At 39.8% G+C, this 26,084-nt stretch overlaps 1 protein-coding gene across 4 annotated transcripts in view; it reads right to left on the bottom strand.

Moving 5' to 3' along the window:
• LOC148829881 (protein shisa-like-1a) overlaps window positions 1-26,084 on the bottom strand; it is a 93,732-nt gene that overhangs the window by 25,455 nt on the left and 42,193 nt on the right. For 2 of the 4 annotated variants that reach the window (XM_088923427.1, XM_088923428.1), the window contains exons 3-4: window positions 19,087-19,300; window positions 7,144-7,437 (exon numbers count right to left, since the gene is read on the bottom strand). In XM_088923427.1, the coding sequence (XP_088779553.1) occupies window positions 7,144-7,437; window positions 19,087-19,300 (508 nt within the window). Of the gene's footprint in view, window positions 1-7,136; window positions 7,438-19,086; window positions 19,301-26,084 lie in introns of those variants that run through there. The other 2 variants (XM_088923425.1, XM_088923426.1) reach the window with 1 other exon arrangement.

Genomic DNA, 26,084 nt, shown 5'->3' with positions numbered 1-26,084 from the left:
ACAAAGATCTGAACAGAAAAAAGGAATTCTTGTAGCAAAAATAAAATCTTGTCAGGTACATTTTACAAATAAGATTCACTCAGTGATAGCAATAAGAAATATTTACTTCTATATGTCTGATAATTTGTATTTTTAAATCTGTTCTCTTACCAATAGGCCTAAATAAAGAGAATAAACCTCTAAACTCTTATTCACTTGTTATGAATTCTTCATCACCATTAACAATACACACCTATTCCCTTTGTATTAGTATATTGAAGTGATCTTTGCAAACCCACTCTGACTTTGGCAAATTCAATTATAACTTCCACTTTTGAATTAAATAAAACTTTGTTTTTACAAGATAAATAACAAAAATGGCTAATCCTGTTGAAGTACACAGCATTTAAAAATATAGCCTGAACTTTACAGACAGGATAACATTTTTAAAATTTTGGCTAAATGTTTTCATGTACCAGTTTTATGAAGCTCCTTACAAACCTTGTACCCTTGTTCAAAAGCTTTCTTGAATAAACCTGAGTAGATGTGCTGCTGTATTACACTACATGCTAGAATGTAAACCTCAAAAGTTTGCAAACTAGGATGAGGAACTGCTGTGAAGGCACACCAGTCTTTCCTGATGACACCACAAAATCAGATCAGTCCGTCTCAATCAGAATTCAAATTTCATCAATCTTAAACTTGCATTTTACCATACTTGCTTCATCGTAGGTGGCATCTTATGACCACGGGTCTGAGCCTCGATCATGTTACTAGCTGATTTTCATTGAGATTCCCAAAATACAACACATTAGCTGAGCACAACCTATGGAAGAGTCATACCAGAGCTCGCCTCTCAGTGTCCATTTGCATTTGTGTGACACTGCCCATAAAAGTTGTGTCTCTCCTTCAATTGGGCCTGTACCTCTAGGATGGAGCTGTGTTGCCTGTGACTAGTCAAAAGATGAGTGTTTCAAAGGTAAATGAAATTAATTTATCCATTTCTTTAGAGATACTGTATGAGAGTGATATGAGCGATCTTTAAAACATGCTGGACTGGAGCTCTCCAGGACCACAGAAGGTCACACTTAGTCTAAACTACAGCATGTCATTGAGATCCACCGTCCCCATATCCACTACAGCAGTCAAATAGACAGACTGTAATTATTTTTTATTTGTGGGGCCTTTTGATCATTCTCTGATTACTGCTGAAAAATATATAAAGCAAAACATTTGTTGTTTTTTCAAATCTGTAATATGTACTATGCATTATTAATTTATTTGTTTCTGTCATTTCAAATTATGTGTTGCTTGAATGTAAAACATGGAGAGATTAGTTTTTTTTTAATTTCATAGAAAAAAAAGTAGCACCAAAAAAGGAATAATCAGACTTCACAATCTGACAGATTTCCAAGTACTGACTTTCATCAAAGGCAATTGAAACAGAAATTAGAGGTTATTAAGAACAGATGGATTTGTCTGCAATTCTATGCAGAATTTATGATGTGCTTTCTCTGTAAAAGAGTATGTAGTCTGAAGCCAGAGGTACAAGAGTTACTTTTCATGCTGTGGTGCTACTGCAAGTGGCCAGCGGCATTTATAATTGATGAACTATGTTAAGGACACTCAACCTGCAGTCCTTCCAAACCACTCCACGGCAGTTTTTTTGTAATAACCAACTCTTTGGTTGGTATCTTGATCCTGTTAATCACCAACTAAATAATTAAAGAGACTGTGCAACAAAGCTTACTGGAAGGGCCACAGGTTTAGTATCATTGGGCTAAAGGTCACTGATGTTTCTGTTGGTATTGCTAAAAATGTATTTTATCAGCATTATCATCATCATTAGCAGAATCATAATACTATATATTATCATAATGTCAATAAGATTAGTAAGGGCAGCAAATGTAGTAGCTGAGATAGCAGAAAAGATAATGTAACATGCAGTATAGCTAAAACTGGAGATTATGGAGTGAAGAATTGAACTGAATCCTTCATTTAAAGATACCCCTGAAAAGGAGATGAATAGGCAGGCCGATAGGATGTAATTTGAATAGAACAGAGGCTTCAATTGTTCGAATGCCATATGTCCACACTGCTTGTCCAATTGTCCCAAGCTCAATGAGGTCTGAACATTCTTGTTGTCTGCCGAGAGCTCCTTTAATGAAAATTTCTGAGATTACCAACGACATGACCACTGGTATAGACACTTTTTTATTGTAGTAAGTGTGTATTTTTTATCACCTTCAAACCCCTAAGTGTTAAACCAATTTATATACAGTACAACACTCCATTCTCTCTGCGATATTGCTGTGTAACAAAACTGTGCATGGAGTATATGGGCTAATCACTTTGAGAATAACTATTTGCTCTCACACACTTCATCACAATAATTCTTTCATGTGTCATTTCACTTCCCATGGAGAGATGTTTTGAATACTTTAAAGAATGCAGCACTGAGACACGAGCTCACAAAAAAAACTTTCACTTCAAAGCAGTTCCAGCACTTTTTTCTAAGACAAGAAAATTACCTGACATTTCAACCTAGAAGGAAATAGCCAGTAATAGAATAGCTATTTAGTACATTCACTATGCATAATTTCCTTTTTATCTTTTTCAATAGTATTTTTTCCCTGGGTAACAGTTTCGTAATTGCTTTCTTGCTCTTCAACCAGTGGGCCTCCATCCCCAGATAGATGTGTGTCGTTTCCTACTTATTGTTTTTTTGTGCCATAGCCTCAAAATAGTCTGCACTATTGGAGACTGTTCTTTTCTCTGTCTTACAGTATATTGTTCTTGAAGTAAATGCATACAAGCAATAAATCAGCATAAAAAGGGAATAATGTACTTCTAAATAATTATTTTACATTTCTGGAATGATTTTAAAGATTCTTTAAACACTCTGTTCTAAAGGAATGATCCAACATCAACATATTAAATTTTACACACACGCTTCTTGTTTTGTCTCCTAGGTAACAACAGTTAGGTTGGATATAACGTAAATTAAGGTTCTGTACTTCCTGTCTGGAGGAATTAATGGAAGACAGCAAGTAGTAGTATGTGTTGAAAAATGATGTTCAAATCTGAAATGTCGATGCTGTGGGCCCACCATGTCAACAGTCACAGTAGATAGCAACAACATTATGGACTGCCAATAAAAAGGCAAAGAAAAAAGTGAAGACGTTAAATTGTCAACAAAAGTGACGCCATTAAAATAATCTATCACAATAACTAACAGTAGGTGAACAATTAGGTGAACAATTGGCAAGTTCCACCCTGATAAGTACAAAGTGACCCAAACTGGTTGTAGAAATAAATGTTATAGATGCATGTGTCTGATCTGCAAGAAGACACCATGCTGGTGTCCGACCTGGCAGTGTCAGACCTTGACTTCCTCTCTTTTTTCTGATTTCATCCCCTGTGGTCCCTTCACCTGTTATGGTCCACATGCCACTGGTGGGCCCAAGTCCCAGAAAGCCCCTTTCTCTCCCTCAGCCTCTCCCTTAATGAACAACTAATCGCAGGTATGAACATTAACCTGTCCTCCCTTCTCCTCTGCATCATCAACCTTCCTGTGTTTGTTTCAGAGCTGAACACTGTGGCTCTTTTTCCCATTACCCTAAAGTTTGCCAACCCCCTCCCTTACAAACGCCTGACAATCTCTGATTTCTGTCTCGCTTTTTCTGAAATGAACTTTGTCCATTACTCTTGATCTCATCATCTGCTTTGGTGGGCTCACCTTTCATGAGTACCACACAGATTTTAGCTAAGCCCATAGCTCTCCTTCAGTAATCACTTTTACTAAGGAGTGGTAGACAACAACTTCTATTGCCGTCTGTTCACTTGCATACTATCACCTTTGCTATTTGTAACTCTCCATCCCACACATTCCTGCAATGCAGTTCTTCTGCCTTATTGACCTCATTTTTTCCCCTCTTATATCCTCCTAACCCTCTTCTGTTCCTCCAGATTGAAACGCATCCAGTCACCCTGTCATCTGTAACTATTTGAACTCCTCATGACCTTTCCTTCACGTACACATCTAATACAGGGGGGGCACACACTTCTCCTCTCTGCTTTCAGTGACAGGATTCTGCTTCAAAATATTCAGTTCTCCCTAAATTACTCTTATGGCGCCTGCCGTGTACACCTCTATTAATATTTCTGCCCTCAGTTTTGAACTTTCACTCTACCTTATTCTGTACATCACCCAGATACAGTACTTCGCCTGTGTTTTCAAGTTGTGCTGCATACAGAGTTTGGCCATTTAGTAGGTGCTCATAGTTCTTAAATGAAACCAAAAGACAGAAAAAAAAGAAAATAGTAACAATATCCACTGCTGAAGTGCAGCACTATCCTGGATGACAGATTGATGATATTATACACCATTTGCAACACTGCACAGCAGATCATTTGAAGAAGAGAACGGCTACTTTACAGATGGAATTTAGGGGGGAATATAGTTAGGACAGATTGTGTAAGTCCAAAATGGAATTTAACACTTCATGAGATCTACACCCACACTACTACAATCTGCATCATAGGATCTTTAATTATCATCGTCTCTGGTTTCCATAATGGGGCCCTGTTTTTAGGAAAATCCAGATCACATGCTTTATCTTGCCACTAGGGAAATACATCCTGGGAAAGATAGACAATGCAGTCTAACAGATGGGGTTGACGTCCTGAACAATTTCTAATTCAATATTCACACGTACATGTAATTATTGGCTTTTTGAGTTAAAATGCAACTTTTTTCCTACAGTACTTGTTATCCAAAGACCTTTGTTTTTAGACCAAACAATGACCTCTGGCATAACTTCTTTCTAATTATTTCTATGGTTTAAAGGCAATTATAGTTTTGTTCCTTGTTTATGGTGAAATGAAGGGAAATTAAATGTATAACCAGAGCAGTTATGGATGGTGTAATCTGTGTAGGAAAGTTAATTTGGTTGAATTAATTAAATCTGCAGAAATGTTGGAGTTGCTGGGGTTGTTTAATCTTTGTGTTGGGGTTACAATGGAATTTCATTTGTGAGTGTTGATTTTGGCCATCTGGCTGATGTCTCCTAGGTTTTCTAGTTCCTGCAGGGCTATGGCTTTAGATGGTCATAACTCTCTTCCCTGCTGTTCTTTGCTACTGCAGGCCCCTATTACTGTTCAGAGTTGCAAACACTGTACTCCTCAAGTGAGTAAGGGATATACTAAATACTTGATGTCTTAATTTATGATTCTGAATTCAGTTGCTTAGGTTAATATGGATATATACTGTATCAATAAAATTGCTAAAATCCTGACCTGCCTTCATTGATATTTAAAAGTGACACTATAGTTCACACAAATAAATCCACTGTATATCAGAACAATATTAGAATGAGTACATATACAGTATATTTAAAGTGCTTGTTTCTCCTTATGTATATCCATAAGGAAAGTATAATCCCATGTTTTTCCACAGTATATATTTTCTATGTATACACTAATGGAAATCTACAGATGTATGAATGTGGTAGCAGTATTATATTAGAGGTGTTAGTCATCAAAAGATCTTCAGTTCCTCTTCTCCTATGGAAGAACTCTTCAGTCCTCTGTATCCTACTGGAACAGCTAGAACAGACTCTTCTTAGTTCTACACTTTTGTTGCAAAGCGAAACACTCCTTATCTTTTCCTTCCCCAAAACCCCTGCCACACTCAGGCGGGCCCTCCCATCTACAGCAAAGCCAGTATTCTCTCCTCAGAGGCTTAACTCTCAACACCCAGTTTCCAACTATAAACATCAGTCTACTACTCCATAGAGACTATGGAGAATCCAAACTAATCCAGGAATACAGTACATACTAAAAATGATAAATTCACTCTGGATCCATCTTGCTGAATCCAATCCAAAACAAAATCCTTGCAAGTCTCCATTGTACCTTTCTAACTTTTCAAATCTAAACTGGAGGTACTGTAGGACTGCCAGATGGCCACAGATCTTAAAAACACAGAAGTTGAATAAACACTCCTCTATCTAAACTTTCTACAATTCTAGATGCCACTAACACATTCACCCTCCCTGAACTGTAGGATCTTACACACCTCCCTGCTAACTGCACTTGACTGCTTATATACTAACTTCTTCCTGAGGATTCTCCAATCATGCACAGGGCCAATCACATGTATCCTTTTTCTGGCTCCATTCCACAGGAGGCAAATTAACTAATCAAGGCAGGTGTGTCTAATTTACTATCAGGAAGGAGGGTGCTGTAACCAAGCTTCAGCTTGCTACATCAGAATGAATAAGTTCATTTGGGTTTCCTGTGTGGAAGTAATGGTAAGTAACATTAACATCTTCTTTTTCTCAATCTGGGCTCTCCAGACCTGTATGGATCACTCAAGTGAATCCTGCGATTGGACCAGCAAATTAACCACAGGTATAACATACTGAAAAAGCACTGGATGAAATACTATTGCTTTCACATTGCATATCCAATAGTGTGCATTCCATTGTGCATGCCATGGCAACTTATCTGCAATGGAAGCTAACAAGACACTGTATGAATTTCTTAATGAATTCCAGGAAAGTCATATAAATCACACACTCATTACAATGTGTGTCAAAGAAGTATGGTGTAATGCATTCATGCACTCAGTACTTTTCAATATACAGCTTCCATTTGGTTGGATATCTTTTATATTCTAACAATAGCAGTCTTTTAGAATTAATTAATTGCACAATGTAAATGTAGTTACAGCTGTCCTCTAATTCTGGAAGAAAAAATACAGCGTGCGCCTCCAAAGTTTGGCCTTTGTCTTCAATTAGCTCCTTTTTTAAAGAAAGAAACTCAAATCTGGCAATGCTTTGAATAAATAATCCTTTGTTATTATAGATGAATACTGGCTTATCAGTGTAAAGGTTAATTTTGCATAGAAATGTTGCTCCTAAGTCAGAGTACCCAAAGGAATGAGAAGTGAATTCATAAAGTTAATAGTCTTAGAATCATAACATTGACTGTTGCATTCCTGCTACAGTGGAACTTTCATGTACAGTAACAGAAGTGAAGCTAAAGCTCTTGCATTTGGTACTGTATCAACCTTGTGTTCAGCACCTACTGTATTGCTAGTTTTTCCTCAAAATTATAGCACTTTTAATGCATGAGGTGAGACCTTCCAGGGCTTCTTACCAGGCTGTCGTGGTGTGGAAGGACATGAGTGTGGGACTGGTTGCTTCCGCTCTGAGGCTGTGTCTGGGCTGTGGGGTCTGATGGGCTGTCTGGAGGGATGGCTGATTCTCTCCCTGTACTGGACTGTTCCACTGACTCCGTGCCTGTTTCAGCCACCGCCCTCCGAAGCCCCACTTGGCCAGGTAGTACCGGCACATTTCATAGTTCATTGCAGAGTAGTACAGGAAGTCCAGGGCAAGCAGGACCATGACAAAAAATCCGTAGATCCAAACTCCTATGAGAGCGGTGTAGTTGCTGCATAGGGAGACAAAGAGAAAGGGCAGTGGTGGGTGAGACTGGGATTGTTCAAAGATGAGCAGGACTGGAATGTGTTTATCTGTTCAAAGTCAACATTATCTCAATATAACTCAGAATAAGACGTGTTACAACTGGCAATGATGATCAGTACAGCAAGTGTCACGATTGCAAACCCCTCCTCGTAAGGGCGCTCCAGCCCTTCCTTGTTTGTTTAATCTCCCGCACCTGTTCCCTATTCCAGCCCCCTTTTCAGTTCCCCCTTAAAAGCCAGACGCTGATGCTAATCTGGGCTCTGCATTGGTTCCCGCATCATGCAAGCCCGGGACCTGGATGCGCCTGGCTCTGTTATGGTTTTAAGTTTCCGTTTCCGTTCCCCTCCCGGTCCCGACCCGGTTCTGGTTTTTAATCTTCTGTCTCAGATGGATTGCCTGGCCTTGGACTGATGCCCTGTTTTGGGATTTCTCTTTGGACTCATCCCTGGATTGTTTGCCTCGCTCACACCTACCCCGACTACCAGCACTCCTTGGACATGCCCCCCTGTTTTTATTCCCATATCCTGCATGCCTTTTCCCCAGTGTTTCCTCACTCAACCCCGGATTGTGTCGTCTGCATAGGGTCCGGAAAGACAATTCCTGACAGCAAGAAAGCTCAGCAGTGCAATCAAGTGATTAGAAAGGTGTACAAATATGAGTTAAACGTCTTATATATACAGTACAAGGATGAAATTGATCTATATTTCAGTGTTTACATGAACCTTAAAAAATTACAAGAAGGTTGTTTAGGTTACAAAGGAAAATAAATCCTATATATTCTATAATATGGTGATCACAGTTGTACACAATATTTTGAATGAGACCTCAGTAGCACCGAAAACAATTGTAACTTAACAACCTGTAATTTAAATTCTACTCTTTTAACTACAATGTATATCTTACCATTGATTGTTCTTTTTTTCCCCATTTTGTAATGAAGATGTAAATTATGTGTCAACACACAGTCTGCATACACAATGTGGATTCTTCAATAGAAAGTAAAGGCACTGATGTGGATTCTGATATATTCTGAGAGCTCAGGCGAACCTTGACATAATATTGTGGTAAAGCCAGAACTCTCAGTGACTTCCGAGGATGTATCTGGCTAACAAAGCTAGAAGCACTTTCCTATCTTTAGACACCGGGAGTGTTTGAACAGGCATGCACAGTGATGAAGGTTACTCAGACGTCTACTCCTTTAAGAGTCACTGGAGATCTCCAAACTGTGTTGTTTAGTTGTGCAGATCTTCTTGGGCATGACAGCAAAAGATGATGTGAGGAGCGTCTTCTGGTGGGAGACGTCATGAGAGACAGAGCCTTTATGTCCACACAGAAACACCCCTCATGCCATCTTGCACAAAGCATAAACTATAGTAGGACAAGGTCAGGACTCACAGTGCCCCACTGGACTGGACTGGACTGCTGTAATGTACTGTACAATATTGTATATAGGTTTTTTAAATTGATTTAGGTTTGTCACAGCAAGAGATTGGAGTAATAACGCAATCATTAATTTTACTTTTTTCTTTTTTTTTACTTTGAATGTGTGGAGTAGGTTGTGTACATATCATACTGTATATGAACTGGTACGTCAGTTGCTACAGTTTCATGACTACTAACTTTAAAGCAATGCAAAATGCAAATTGTGAAAGCATCCAACACATTTGCAAGACACTATAATGGGATTATGAAGCCAATCTGGTAATTATTTTGCATTAAAATTGTAACAGTAAGCAAATAAAACATTATTTGAACAAAGGCTATTTTCAAACAGTGATTGGTGAGCAGGTGATTAACAGATACTGTAAATGTTGACTCAGAACTAAGCAGCTGGAAAAACACATCATGCCAGCTGGCTACTGGGAATTCTCTGCATCAGTGCATATTGTTTGTACTATAAATTCATGGTTTTTCCAACAAAGATTATTGCTAATTTCTCCATCTTGGTATGGTATTGTTGTTCCCTTTTTAATTTTTTCCATGCATGTAGTTCTCAGCCCTACTTTTTGCTCCAGTCATGTTCCTAATAACAGGCACATGGATTTCAATTTTCTGTTGTAAGTGTGTTTTAAATTGTTTTTTTCTTTAAGGCCTTAAAATGTTTTATAGTTTTTTATGGGTTTGTAATTGGTATCAACCCTGTGCCAATTCCCGAGTTTCAGAAATCCCTTCATTCATATGCCAAGTCTTTAAAGGATTTAATAACACTGTTTATCTAATTCATGTTAATATTTAGAGATATCTTAAAAAGATTTAGACAGTTCTCAGACAGATAGTTTGGCTTGCCATACAATACATTCAGATATGTTACCGAAAGCTTGAGTTTCTTTTCTTCTCTTTTCAGCATGGAATAAACCTTTACATTTTGCAGCCTACGCATGCTGTACCTACTGTACTTGAACTAATTCAGGTATGTTGGCTAGAATGTATTGTAACTTGTAATGTTGCCATCTCCACCTGTATCTCTTCATCAGCGATTGATAGCCTATTAGAGATGTTTAGTAATAAACTGGGGATCATATTCTTTATTTGCAAATTGATTATGCTGACTGAGTGTAGAAAAATACCACACAATAATCATGCAAGCCAATCAGTTACTGTTTGTGCACTGATGAACACCAATTGATTAGAAGTGCATTTGGAACAATAATCAGCAAACACAGTGGTCCTTATCCAGAACAAGGACCAAGACTGAGAAACACTGTAGTATATGAGAGAATTTATACAGTAGGTACAAGTGTAAATAGAATAAGAAATAATATTCCAGCAGTTTCAGTATTCTCTGAGAAAAGTATTTGTGATGGCAGAGAAAAGGATTGAAGAAGATTAACACTTACAGAAGTACTAATGCCCGACATACACTACAAGTATTTTGAAACTGCTGTTTCTTTTACTTATTATATTCCAAAGTGTACTTTCTCACGGTACTGGCATCATGCTTGCTTCAGAATTGTATACGCAAGATCAGAGAATAATTCATAAATGTTAAATAGTTTAAGCAAAAACATTTAAAAATGTAATGAAAGGAAGCACTGAAAGCAAAAGTATTTTTAAAAACAAAACTACAATGGTTCACTGCATGGTTTCACAAGACTAATCATTTGAAATTGAGCACTATAACACACGGCATGCTTGATTATCCCTCACAAGGCCTTTAGATTTGAGGTCTTTAGGCAAATAGGTTAAGTGTAGCAGTCTTGTGTGTGATTGCTTAAGGGATATGAATAGATTTCAGGGAATGGCTGTCTAATTTATTGTGCAAGGAGGCCACACTACTGGGATGCTGAAGGGAATGATCTTGAGGGGCATTCAGATGGAAGGATCCAGAGTGTAAAACAATCAAAAACACACACCCATCCTCACAGAATTCTCCAAGGGACAGGTGTTACAGAAAACACACATTATAGGTGCCAACACACCAGGGCTTCCAGAGAAATGGTGCTTGAACAAAAAAATCTCCAGAGAAGTGCACAAGCCTGATGGGCTAAATGGCCTACCGTCATTAAATTACTTTTGCTTAAATTCTTCTTTTTTCCCAGTAGCCATTGGAGTGCAAAATGTTTCTCTAACTACTGTCGCAAGAATAGCTCAGGGACTGAGAGATAGATCTGAAAGAAGCACTGTGTAATAAGTGATTATTCTGCACTGCCTGCCCACTGTTAGAAACCCATGTGTGTGAATTTACAAACAGCAGTATTCCAGTATTCTGCAGGAAATGTCTCCTTGATTACTTGTCCTCCCCTGAAGGGAACAGAGTCACAAAGTCCTAGACCCTAGCTGGGGTAGTGGATTAAAATCACTTATATAGGTTACATTTTCACTTACAGGACAAATAGAGTGGAAGATTTAAAAAGCAAATAGGAGTCACGAGCAAAGGGTAAGCAAAAGAAATGTAAAAGACACATTTTACAAGACAAGACAAGTTTTTTGTAAAAGTAAAATGGCTAGTAAACACATGCAATCTTAAACATTCATAATAATTACCGACTTCCAACTGAATTTTTCACCCCAAAATGCTTCCTCATTCAGCACTGAAGCATGCAACCACCTGATTTTCAAGCAGCTCCACCACACAACGGATTCAGTTCAGTTCACTTTATTGTCATTCTGCACTTATGCAGATGTACAAGAGGGAACACAATATATTTTCTCCTGGCCCAAGGTGCACAATACACTAGGAACAATGAGCATATTGTCACAGCACAATGCAAAAGAACACACAGGAGGGGGGAATCGAGAATCAGTGGCAGCTGTTGAGGTAGTAGTGGTATATAAGTAAAAATAAAACAATGTAAAGAGTAGATAAATAGATAAATAAATAAATGAGTATTTACAGTAGTGTAAGTAGTAATGTGCAAACAAGCATTCTGAAATACAGGGGTGGTGGGGGGGAGCGGGAGACAAGTGCAAACTATAGTGCAGGACATGATGGTGAGACGGTGGTGATGACACAGCAGTGGGTGGTTGTTCAGCAGGAGGTGATCAGTCCATGTGCTGGTCAGAATTCAGTAGTCTAACAGCCTGCAGGAAAAAGCTATGCCAGAGCCTGGTGGTGCTGGCTCGCAGGCTGCGATACCGTCTTCCAGAAGGCAGGGGTGTAAAGAGACCGTGAAAAGGGTGAGAGGGGTCTTTGATAATGCTACGTGCTTTCCTGACACACTGCTTGTTGTTGATGCTCTGGATGGTGGGCAGTGAAGTCCTGGTGATGCACTGGGCTGTCTTCACCACACGCTGCAGAGCTCCCCGGTCAGAGACAGAGCAGTTCCCATACCAGATGGTGATGCAGCATGTCAGGAAGCTCTCGATGGCACACCTATAGAAACTATTGAGGATGGGGGGGAGGAAAACCGTCTCTTTTCAGTCTCCTCAAGAAGTGGAGACGCTGTTGTGCCTTTTTGACTAAGTGTGATGTCTTGTGGATCCAAGAGAGGTCTTTGGTGATATGCACCCCCAGAAACTTGAAGCGGTGCACTAACTCCACCGTTAAACCATCGATACACAGGGGAGTGTGGACGGCCCGAGTCCTTCTGAGGTCGACAAGACCAAGGAGATGGTTGTCGACCTCAGAAGGACTCGGGCCGTCTCCTTCATCTCCAATCATCTCCTTGGTCTTGTCAACACTGAGAGACAGATTGTTGGCCTTACACCAGGCTGCAAGCCGCTCCACTTCATCCCTGTAGGCTGATTCATCGCTGTTAGTGATGAGACCCACAACTGTGGTGTCATCGGCATACTTGATATTATATGATGATATGATTACTGCTGTATTTGGCAACACAGTTGTGGGTCAGCAGGGTATACAGCAGTGGGCTGAGCACACAGCCTTGCGGTGCACCAGTGTTCAGAATAATGATGTGGGAAGGGTTACCATGGATCCTCACAGTCTTGGGCCTGTTGGTCAGGAAGTCCAGGATCCAGTTGCACAGTGGAGTGTCCAGACCCAGTGAGGAGAGCTTGTGTACCAATTGTTGGGAGATGATGGTATTGAATGCTGAACTAAAGTCTATGAACAGCATTCCGACATAACAGTCTTTACCCTACAGATGGGTCAGGGCCAGATATACTGCAGCAGCAATGGCATCTTCGGTGGGTCTGTTGTGGCAGTAGGCATACTGGTTTGGGTCTAATGTGGGTGAGATAGAGGTCTTGATGTGTGACATGACTAGTCTCTCTAAGCACTTCATAATGACTGGGGTGAGTGCGATGGGGCGATAATCAATGAGGCTGGATACTGGTGATTTATTGTGCACCAGGGTGATGATGGTGGATTTAAAGGATTTTGGAACAACAGCTTGAACCATGGAGGTGTCAAAGATGTCGATGAAGACCTCCGCTAGATGGTCTCTCTTAACACAAGACTGAGAACGTGTATTTTCTTTCTGTGTATTAACTCTTGCCAGAGTCCTTCTCGCATCAGCTAGGGAGACGGACAGTACCTGGTCGCCTGGGGGAGGTGCTGCTTTCGTGGCCGGGGTTGTGTTGAGTGCCTCGAACTGGGCATAGAAATCATCCAGCGCATTGGATAGGGACACATTCCCATCATCAACACCGTTGTTTCTTCTCTTGTAGTTGGTGATGATCTATATGCCCTGCCACCTCCGCCTCCGGTCCTTGTCCACAAAATGCTCCTGAATCCTCAGGGCATACTGTAGGTTGATTTGGCTTTCCTGATGCCACTGGTTAAATTGGCCCTAGCCACTTTGAGTACCGTTCTGTCGCCAGATTTAAATGTAGCATTTCGAGCCTCCAGCAGCGAACAGACCTCAAAGTTCAACCAAGGCTTCTGGTTAGGTTGAATAGTGACAGACTTAGTGATCACAACGTCATCTGCACACTCGCTGATGTAGCCAATAACAGATGATGTGTACTTCTCTAAGTCCAAACAGTCCCTGTATGATGCAGAAACTTTGAACATGTTCCAGTCAGTGTGATCAAAACAATCCTGCAGCGCTGAGGTCGCTCCTTCCGACCACACTTTTACTTGTTTGGTGACTGGTTTGGGTCTTTTAAGAAGCAGCTTGTATGCAGGGATCAGCAGCAGGGAGATGTGGCCAGACTGTCCCAGATGGGGGTGGGGGGCAGTCTTTTATGCATTGCGGATGTTCATGTAAACAAGGTCCAGTGTGTTTTCCCCCCTGGTTGGACAATGAACTGATAGAATTTTGGTAGAACTGTCCTGAGGTTTGCCCGGTTGAAATCGCCAGCGACAATGAAAAGACTGTCTGGGTGTGTGTTTTGTTGCAGGCTAATAGTGCTGTACAGTTTGCAGAGTGCATCTCGGCAGGTAGTGAGGTCAGCATGTAATTGTTAAAAATACAGCCACTGGCGAACAATGACTCAAAATGGACGTGTGCATCAACCTTTATTAATAGAGACTCACAAGCTACCTCCTCTGGTTTTTACCGGTTTAAACATTTCTGTCCGCCTGGAAGATAAACAGTCCATCCGGCTCAATAGCCGAGTTGTGGATGTTTTTGTGGAGCCATGTTTCTGTAAGAATGAAAACGCAACAGTCTCTCATTTCTTAGCCTGAGTAAATCCATTTTATTGTCCAGTGAGCGAACATTGGTCAGGAAAATAGATGGAATCGCTGGTCTGGAGGGGATAGCCTTTAGCCTGGCTAGCACCCCCACCCGCCCGCCGCGCATCCGCCCCGTCTCGCCCCGCTTACGGCGCCTTCTCGGTTGGGTACATGTGAGGCCATGCTCGCGGAGTAGTAGTGCAGCTGGAGTACTGAGAGAGATTTTCACATCTTGAGCTTATATCCAGAAGGACTTCACGGCTGTAGATCATGTTTGTAAGCACTTGTTCATGGAGTAAGAAAGACACAATAATAGTAGGAAAAAAAATGCATTCGACAGACAATTAGTGCGCCATTGTTGGCTGCTGCGTGCTAGCGCGCCGCCATCTTGGACAACTGAATGAAGATGAAGGGGAGATGTGAGAAATTGCTTCAGCAATTAAATTAATTAAGATGGAAATTTAGGTTGGCCAGTCTGTGTAAGTCCAGAGTGGACTTTAGCCAGTACATCTGAGTTAAGATATTTGCCTTAATTAAAATGAGAGCATTGATGTGCTAAGTGCGTCATCCACGAAAGCAGCAGCATGGAATTGGTTGAATAAATGTGGAGACTGATAATCTAAAGACATAACCTAAGATGAATGATTATGGGAAAAAAACAGTCTGTTGTGATGTACAGTACATTGTGAGCTGGGGGTAATTTGGAATGAGAAAGAGAGAATAATTTATATCCTCTGCATGGAGTACTGCATACTACTGTAGAGTATTGTGTAAGAAGGAAGTTTCACAAAGCTACTACTGGTGGACTGGATTAGGTGCTGACAGTGAGTGGGTAGTAGGTTCAGACAAACAGGAGATTCTTGCCTGGACTCATTTCTCCTAAATCTGTGGGGAATGAGCTGCTGCATGTAGTCGCTTGTATGGTTGGCACAAGACAACAGCCTGCCAATAAGCTCTGTCTGCACAGAAGGCAGAGTCTCGCAGTGCACCCTCACCGCTGGGGAAGGAAAAGAGACTGGAAAAGAGAAATTACAGATGGAGAGAAATGAGAATGTAAGCTGAGAAGTTTGGAAGTTCTTTAGAGAAGTCTCAGAGAGAGTCTAAAGTTTTAAAAGAGTCTCAGAGAGAGTTTGAAAGTTGTTAATTTTGAGTCTGGTAAGCAGCTTAGCCGCCCAGCTACTGTTGGTCAGGGATTTGAAAGGAGGAGAATAAGAAGCTTAAAAAAGAGCTAAGTTATTGTTTCGGTGATTTGTTTTGCTTGTGAACAGTTTTCTAATGTTAATGAAAGAGCACTTTTCTCTGCCTTTGCCTTATGGTGGCTGTTTTCTGTTTTTGTTTAACTTTGACCCACCTATCAAAGTTTTATGACAAATTTTATGACAGCCCATACTAGGGTATCACATGGACATTTAAAGGAATTTGGATGTTGATGCCTCTATCGTACATCCCTAGGATTGACCTGAAAGTCAGTGGGAATGGGTTCATGTCAATCTTGCTTGATCACATGGAATCAACATGCTGATGCTCACTTCAAACGGCCAGAAGTCTCTGTAATGTCTTTAATAGCAGAAACTACCAATTAAAAGTGCAGAGAAATGTAAATTGTTGAGTTCTTCTGGAACAATTAGTGAATGGCAAAAGGGGCACAGTTTGTCTCTCAAGAGCTTGGGAATTTAGGAACATCTTCCTACCAACAGTTTAGCAAAGAGGGGTATTCAGACAACGAAACAGGTATAAAGATATGTAAAAAGAGTGACAGACAAAAAAGTCAATAAATCATAATGTAATAGATGTCAGACTTATTATTCTATGTAAGGGTATGGAAACAATTATCAGAACTACAATAGAGGAGCATGAGAAGGAAGAATGATGTTTTTACAATATTCTGCATATGAGTGTTGAAGGTCTAGCCAGGATCGAATATCACCCCTATAGTCTACACTTTTGATTGAAATTCAAGCACAGAGCTGTCCACTGATAGGGTTACTGTACTGGTTATACATAGGTGATGAGTATCAAGTAACAAGACCTTATTCTTGTTGCAGTTTAAGTGAAGGAAAGTTTGAGTCATCCAGGTTTTTATGTTAAAATGTTAGACTATGTAGTTAAAAGTGTACAATGTAAATCAAGTATTGTTATTTTAAAACTACATGAAGCATGTGTAAGATTTCATTTAAAATATTGCAGCTCTGGAATCATTCCGGGCCTTTACAAAATGTCCAACACTGACAAGTGAAATGAAGTAAACCTTTTTAGTCTTGAAGAGAGGAGACTAGAAGGAGACCTGATTCAAGTATTCCTCAAAGGCACAGGCAAGTCAGTCCAGTGGACTTCTTCAAAATGAACATTGAAAAATGAAACAGAGGACAAAAGAGAAAATGCACAAGGCACTTGTGGGAGTGTTGAGCAAGAACTTTGTTCTTTAAGATGGGACCCTTTTTCTATAAAGAAATGGCTGGGAGAGATCCTTGGATCCATCAGCTTCTAACAAATCAGCTAGATGGGCCACATAGCCTCCTCTTATTTGCGATCTGTCTTAAGTTGTTAAGACAAATATCTATTCAGAAGCATCTGGATACCTTTCTTGTCCCGCAGGAACATACCTCATGCTGCTACTACAATGACTTCAGTATTTTTTAATGAGTTGACGTCGACTGTGCACACAAAACACAGCCCATTGTGTCACGAACCGCATTCCTACGAGCACCTCTCACCGCCAACACCCGCACACTAATTAATCAATTGTCATTCCTCACGCTCTTCCCTATTTATACTCTCTCACTCCACTCAGTGCCCACTCACTATTGAGAATAACCCTTGGCTTTCTCTTGTGCAACTATTCTCGACCTGTTTTCTGGCTATCTGACCTTGTTTTGCTTCCTGCTTCGACTTTGTCTCGTCGTCTCGTCTCTCGTTTTGGATTTGGATACTCTCGACCTGACTCCTGTGATACCCGACCTAGTTCTTCTACCTTGCCATTGGGATTTGGACGCCAAACACTAGCTAACTACAGTCTCAGCGCCGCATAGCGTCCAACCAGGTGCTCTTAACGCCATCCTTGACACATTGTACAACACCAACATTTGCAGGAAGGGGTCAGTCAGCCAGGGTCACCCCTGCAAGGTCCCACACAGTGGATTTCCAGTGATGTCAGTCAATTAGACGCCTCTCCTCCATTTGCAGTTTGGAGAAGAACCTCCTGTATGTTGCTGAAGGGCCTGTGTTATGGTGAGGGGCTTGATTCAACTGGGCGTGCCTGCATTTCTAATTCTCTCAGTATTAGAATTTAACAGGTTGTCACTGAGAGCTGTGAGACATAACTGATACACAGTACAGTCATTCCAAACTGAGAAAGCAAAGAATTAAAAAAAATGAGGTTACATAGAGATGACAACACAATCAGTTTTGTGTATTATAAATCAACTGTGAGTTCAGCTCAATATTAATCACAATGGTATTCCCTGGGTGTTGCCATCTTGAGGTACAATCAATCAATCAATCAATCAATCAATCAATCAAGGTAAGTCAAGGTTTAAGAAAATAGTCTAATTTTCAGTGAAGACCCGGCAAAGTCTGCTCTTACAATCTCCATAGGTCTGTGGTTTCTGGCATTGTGAAGTGGTGTGATAGTCACAGTCTCTGCCTTTAAGCCATCTGTTACAAGTAAATAACATCTGCTGGAGGCTTTAATGAAATTCATCTATGTTGTAATTGAAATAAAGCACATCACGGAGACAGTTATTGCTACATTACTTATGCATGTAACTGCCTGTACTGCTTATTAATGGCATCTTGGACACATCATCACAGGAAAAGAGAAAAAATAAAGCAATGCTAAATGTTCTCCACAGATTTTAGTAAGTCCATTCTTGCAAACTGATGCCGTTGTGCACTTATCACGTGTAGTTAAGTATTCAGCCTTAAGGATTTCAAATAACAGTGGTGCACTGTTTAGATACTGTTGTAAATGCCTGTGTAATGCTGTTAATGTAGTCATCAGAAGTTTAACAAGACTTTAAATGAAATATAAATCATAAATAAACTATCTACTGAGATGAATATGTAAAAGGAAGTAAAACAAAGACAGTCCAGTAAAAGTTTTGTATGAAACATCTTCTGCCAGAAACGTTTACTCTTAATTTTCAATCGTGTTTCATTTATTTACATCTAGAAGCTTAATAATAAGACAAACCAATGAGGCAGCACAGTTTACACATTGAAGTCTCTTTTCTAAAATGACAGGGTTGAAGGCTCTACTCTCAACATCTAGAAGTTGGATGTTGACTCTACCCAATGTGCAGTGTTAAGAGAGACATCTTTTATAGGATAGTGGTCTTTAGTAGTCAGAAGAAATAGTCAGTCAGAACCACAACAACAACAACAGCACCAACAAAAAACACAGAGCAAACTATCTTCCCTTTTGGGGACAATAAAGGTTCTTTGGCAAAGGAAAGTGCAGAGAGAATTTAATTGGTACAGTATATGGATCAAAGACTGTCCACTTGATCTGAGCGCAGCAAGCATTACTTTATTCATAAAGGCAAGGTCAGTCTGCACAGGCATTCCTGTCACTCACCCAGACTTTCCACTTACTTGTGCATGAAGCCATCAGAGCTCCCCGTGATGTTGATCTGCATGACGTTCTGGAACTCGGTCTCGTTGCAGCAGTACTTGAAGGCGGTGTTGTTATGGTGACAGCAGAACATGTAGGTCTTGTTGTCGGAGAGACGAGGGCAGTGGAAGCCGAAGTGGTAGCGGCCTTTGTGGTCAGAGTACGGCTCACAGACCCGGAAGTGCGCCGAGAGAGCTGAAGAGTGAAGGCAGAGAGACCAAGAGAGACAAACACTTTGAAACAGTTACTGTGCGACGTTCAGGATCTTTTTTTTTCCCTCCAATTGAGCAATCTGTATGATCTCAGTCAGTCTAAGCTGTTTCTTCACTCAGAAATCCAATATTTCTCTGTAGACCTCACATTAGCTACTGTGCCACTGTAGAAGTTAATCCAAATATGAATTTTAATTATAGTACTAGAAAAAACATCTTCATTTCTTTGAATATTTCAAATTGAGCCAATTGGATCATTGAACTTTGTACTTACAATATGTCAGTGCAAATAACAGGAGGACTAAAGATTGATGTCTACTTTTGGAGACCTGATCAGCGTTGGAGATTGAAGACCTTTATTTCACCTCACATGCATGTCAGCACACATGCATGCAGATGGAAAATGTTAAATGAAATGAGCCGTAAAGGAAATATTTTCACATGAAGAAAGTGACTAACACTCAAATACTTTTTAAGAGGCAATCTTGAATCCAGAACTCAACATTTTTGGGGTTGGATGTGTGGTCTAACGGGCCTGTTTTCATTCTCTACCATGGGAATGAGATGGTTATTAAGTTCTTCTTTTCTTCGTTTTGAAAAAAACGTATTGAAGGCATGTCCTGCTGACACATTTTGTAAGAGAGATGTCTGGTTTCTAAAATTTCAATTATTTACATCAGTTCTAACAAATTCCAGATATGCACCACCTAAAGCGGAAATGGTGTAGCTTACATCATTTCACGTGCAGAATAGTGTGATTGAATCACTAGTCAGTCACATATTTTCACAATCAGCTATGTGTGACATGTGATAACAGACTACAATGATTCAGAGGGCTGCTGATAGAAGCTATAGACTCATCAGAACCTCTTGACATTGATCCTTGACTGTGAAAATAAGATGTGTGCGCTGGAACAAAAACACCACTTGAAGAGGAAAAAAACAGCATTGGTATGAATCTTTCTACGGCAGGGTCATGTCTTTGTTTCTTACATGCAGCAACATCATATAGCAGAATGAATGCACAGGCTATGATGTATTGTACAGCTTATTCACCACGCTGAGAATTGTACATTCAATAAGTCCATATCTCTGGGTCAGCAGAGGACAGCCAGCTTCCAAGCACTGCCCTCTCAACACCTAAGAAGTCTCTTGGGAGAATTACAACAAACCCTGGTGCAGAAAAATACAGAAACATTTTGAAGTGTCAACAAAACTATTGCTCTCCAGGAGAGCCAGTTCTTTTGATTTAGCAAGGCTGCTGGATTCAGAAACACAGCCTCTCTCTTTAGTTCTATGAGGCATTGTATAACAGACAGATTTCATATTTAGATGCTTATAGAGGGACATCTCCTTTCTGTTTTTTTTGTCTGTGTTGTATGCTCAATTCATACTTGGCTGAGAAACGAAATTTCATTTACAACCAGGAGATGTGTTTATTTTACAGCTCGCTGAATGACATGTTTTGTACTCGTGCATTTTTCCACATGCTGGTAGCAAAAAGAAAAAAAAATAATCCAAAAATAAACTACTATAGCATGCATATCAGTTATGAGTTATAAATCATAAAAAATATCAACTTAATCCCTAGAGGATCTGAGGAAACATAAGGGTATAATCTGAAGTGTTAAAACAAGTTTCTTATTCCTTAAGAATATCTTGAAGTGTTTATTTTTGTTACAAGTTACTTCTATTCTGGTCATGTGATTTATGTAATATTGATAGCATACTTTTTTCATTGCATGCCTGAGAGAAAAGGAAATCATCCTACAATAAATCAAAACAGTTGATAGGTCAGTCTGTCCATTCATGTCCAAACATCATGAATCTGCCTAGGTGTCTCTAGCTGCACTCCAGAAATGAGAAAGCTGTCCTCATAACATAGCTGTCCAAATAACAGTAGAAATATCACTTATGTTTTTAGGGCTATCACTCCAGATACCACAACACCTTTGTTCTGCCACTTTTGAATAGCAAAAGCTTTGCAAATCCTGGGCTAGGGGTGAGTTCAGGTTGCAAAGAGATCTTCACTGTTCACAGCTTAATCCTTACTTTAAATTAAGGTGCTTTAGATGGCCCGCTGAGTGGGCAGTCACAGGATCTTTAAAACAGGTAGGTCTTGAACAGACACACATGCTGTTTACACAACCTTAAAGCTCAAAAACATTGCTTTTATTTACAGGAAAACCCCAAATCCACCAAATCAAAACCAAAAAGAGAGCCTAAGATCCTTTTTGAGATTCTGACTGAACTTCTTCACAAAGGTCCTCTATAACATACCAGGTAGCTAAGCAGCTTACAGACTTAAAATCAAACAACTTACAGCACTACAGTCTCACTCTGGCTTTAGCTACAGTGTCTCCCTATCCTTCACTTCCATCTCTGCTCTGGTCACTGTGGTTGGGTGGGAGTGATCTTTGAAGGTCAAGACATTTCTCCTCCGTAATTACATGGTTCAGGAAAATGAATTTGCTTGGAAGGACAATCTCTCTGTTCAACCCTCAATGCTAGGAGAATGGACCACTTAATTACACTAAGGTTTCTCTAGGAATTTGTAACTTCAGCGGGGAAATGAGTAGCAACAAAAGAGCATTCTTTTAGAATATTGTGCCTGCATAAAGCTATATTAACAACAGAAATTAAATCATTATGATTAAATCATCAGCATTTTGTGAACCCCATTTAAAAAGAAACATCCCTTTCCTTGACTTAAAACACACACTGTCTCTCAAAGTGTAAGGCTCCAAACAGATGGGCATGCATCTGCCAGGGTATACATTAATTTTCATTGTATATCCCATTGCAGCTGCACACAAAGACCTAGGCTCTTAGGAGCTACTCACTGTTAGTCTCCAAGTGCCCTCAGGAGATGGATTATTATTAAAGACTCATTATAATACAGCACATCATAACCCTGAGGTACACATCACAGCTACAGCTTTGTCCTCTGATAGCATTCTTTGCTAACACAGAGCAAAAATCAAATCCTCTGCAGAACATTAGATTGGGCACTTGACTAGTTTGATGAGCGCTTGGGCCTGTTCTATAGGTTGTAGAGAATGGTGTCACATTGTTTGGCCTCCGTATTGAATTTTTCAATAAGTTCAAACATCTTCTTTTCTGATACCATTTGTCTGATAGGACAAATACTTGGTATACAGTACATGAATTAGGACTAGTTCTCTTTCCAACGTATTCAACAAATGTGGCTATATTAAAAAAAAGTTTGTCATGAGTCAATCACATTTCAGGTGTGCTTAATACGATGCAACTATTTGCACATCTACAGTATCTATATTGAAATGTTTTAGACTAGTGATACATCAAAGAGCAATAGTAGATCTGGTGAATCAAAGTCCTGAATGATGGTATAGGCTTATGGTCACATCTTTTGACAGTGATAAGACCTTTGACTATTTCTTCTAGTCAAATGCAAAATTTGCTAGAACTGCATAAAGAGTGTAGACAGGGATATGGGTATTGTGGAACACATTTTGGAAATCCAGATCTTTGACAGCTCTAGCTAGCCATACTCATTGGTCTGAAGCCTATTAGTAAAAGACAAAGCCTGTGTTGTCATACTGTATGTCATAGGATATTCATCAGTATGGCAGGCATTTGAGGTAATAAAACAGCTACAGAGGTACAGTAAATACAGATTAATATACATTTGATGGTATATTAGTATATTAGAAGAGAGAAAGCTGCTTTATGTCTCTACAGTACATGCCTCAAAATCATATTTTAAAACAAATTGTCTATCTCTAGGTTCCCTCACTCTTTTGTTATTAAGGGCAAAGTGTTTATCTTCGATGTGTATACGGTGTAAATTAGATTTTTGCCTTCAGCAACATAATCAAATTTTCCCAAGCTTCTTTTGAAGAAGGTGAGTAACATGGGAGATGTTTTAGATGTATTGTGTATATTTGTCAAAACATACCTCATGGTGTTAATTAGTATAGTATGCCTAATTAATAATTTTGTTCTCCCATACACAGTATCAAGCATACAGCATGGTTTATAGTTTTCTTTTTGGAGAATTGTAGTTGATATCAGAGAGGGTTTGGAATAAAATGGCTTTAAATTTTTGGCTCCTTAGAACATGCTATGAATTTTTGTTTCTGAAAGGAATATGTAGTATCTTGCTAATCAGATCCAACATGTTCCTGACTTGCAAGAGATAATTTTAACAGAATAATGATTTACCAAGCCATGTGATAGAATACCACAAATTTCTGCAAGCAGTTCTACTCCTTTATGATTTTATACAAAAACTGACAAATAGCTGGAGAAAATGCTGACCCTCAGGAATATACTTGATATGGCTTAAATTGAAGTTCTTTTTCCTTTCCTTTTCTTTCATAAAGAAAAGTTTCCCATATCTTCTTACTAACTGATTTCAGTAAAGTAGATACTATGAAGGAGTTTGATACATGAAAGGATTGGATTTATGTACTGTACCTAAAGCTATTCATGCAGATTTTGAGGGAAAACTCAAATAAAAAAAAAATCTCTGAATATTTTTTCTTTTCCACACAAATACAGAGCAAAAAGAGAGATAATTGCATTCAAGGTCTCGTAAACAGGAAGCTGCTATTGTGCTATTTGAAAGTGTGCTACAGTATATGAGATTAATAGTCAGGAGAAATGCCCTGCTTTCCAATCAATGGTTGATCTATTCTAGCAGGAAGTTAATTTGCAAGGTGAGCTGCCAAAGAGCAATTTGAAATGTTGTATTCCTTTTTCCTTGCATGAAAATACATGCTGATAAACTTATCTGGCTCTGAGTTCACGAAGTATGTTCATCATTCTTGTTTAGCTGTTCTGTAAAAATCAATATCTAGAATACTACTTGATTTCATTTGCATATATATTACATTTTTCAGAGATGTGAGCTGGATAAGTGGACATAATAGAAATATACCCACATGAGTTCGCTGAAGAACTGTAATCTTCATATTGGGACTAAACCGCTGCAGGAAGCAAATCCAGACTTTTTTAAAGTACGTCAGTTCCTTGTCTATCTCAGTGTTTCCAGATGTAAATGCAGGCAGTTACTGTATGTGCTAACATTAAAACATAGCACTTGAGCATATTGATCCACTTGATCATAATACAGTACAGTGAATGTGGAAGACGTTCAGGTGACATTATGTAGTTGCTCAGTATAATTTAATAATTTTGCCTCTTATGTTACTTCACTTTTTACTGATTATAGTATGATTTATTCTCACAGAAGGTACATGTTAGTAACAGGAACATCCATTCATTTTCTAACCACTTTATCCAACACAGGATCATGCAGGAGCCGGGGCCTTTCCTGGCAAGCAATGGGCGCAAGGCAGGATATTCCCTGGACAGGACACCAGTCTATTAATACTATGTTTTCTATGTTCTTCTTGTATACGTTCTACATACAAATGTACAAGCAAGCTGACCAGAATAATGTCCTTTCATCTGTAATGCCCTCTTTTATGCCCCTGCATGTTTACTTCATACCACTAAATCAAAATCAAATCAAATCAAAGTTTATTTATCAAATGCACAACAATACAGCGTGCAGCAGTAGTTGCTGTCAATGAAATGTCTTTTCTGCGACTTCACAAAAATCACAAGAATCACAAAAATCACAAAATAAAGGTTATGAAAATAAGGTTACATAATAATAGATGTAATAGAAATTGAATAAATCTCAAAATGAGTAGAGCTGCTATGTGTCCATGGTGTACGCAATATATACAAGTAGTGCAGTTATGCTGAATACAGTGAAAACTGTGTCCATGTAGCCATTACAGGTGATTTGCTAAAGGAGCTGCAGTTTGGCTATTTAGCAGTCTTATTGCCTGGAGGTAGAAGCTGTTCTGTAGTCTGTTGAACCTGGATCGAATGCTTCGGTACCGTTTTCCGGACGGTAGGAGGGAAAACAGTTTGTGACCGGGATGACTGGGGTCCTTGAGAGTGGACCTGGTCTTCTTCAGACATCTAGCTGAGTAGATATCCTGGATGTTTGGTAGCTCACAGCTGGTAATGAGCTGTGCTGACTTCACCACCCTCTGCAGTACTTTGCGATCCCGGCCGGAGCAGTTCCCATACCAGGCAGTGATGCAACCAGTCAGGATGCTCTCAATAGTGCACCTGTAGAAGCTGGCCTGGATATGTGATGCCATGCCAAACATCTTTAGCCTACGGAGAAAGAATAGGTGCTGCCGTGCTGTTTTGACCATGGTGTTGGTGTGGTGGGTCCAGGTTAAGTCCTCTGAGATATTAACTCCCAGGAACTTAAAACTGCTGACCCTCTCCACTGCAGTCCCATTGATCAGGCCGATGACTGTTGTATCGTCCGCAAACTTAATGATGGAGTTTGAGTTATGCCTGGCGACACAATCATGGGTAAATAAGGAGTAGAGGACAGGGCTAAGCACACAGCCTTGGAGGGCTCCAGTGTTTAGAGTCAGGATAGAGGATATGTTGGTGCCCACCCTCACACCTGCGGACGTTCCGTCAAGAAGTCCAGGATCCGTTTACAGAAGGAGGTGTTCAGTCCCAGGTCCTGGAGCTTGATGGCAAGCTCTGAGGGCACTATGGTATTGAATGCTGAGCTGTAATCAACAAACGGCATTCTCACATATGTTCCTTTCTTATCCAGGTGTGAGAAGGCAGTGGCAATAGCATCTTCTGTTGACCTGTTCTGACGATACGCAAATTGCAGTGGGTCTAGGGTGTCAGGCAGTGAGGAGGTGATCTATGCTTTGACCAACCGCTCGAAG

The sequence above is a fragment of the Atractosteus spatula genome, chromosome 8 (assembly GCF_055471065.1).
Source record: "Atractosteus spatula isolate fAtrSpa1 chromosome 8, fAtrSpa1.hap1, whole genome shotgun sequence".
NCBI classification, from domain to species: Eukaryota; Metazoa; Chordata; class Actinopteri; order Semionotiformes; family Lepisosteidae; genus Atractosteus; species Atractosteus spatula.
Note: the sequence above shows the minus strand (reverse complement) of the source record. Positions and strands in the feature narration are given on the sequence as shown.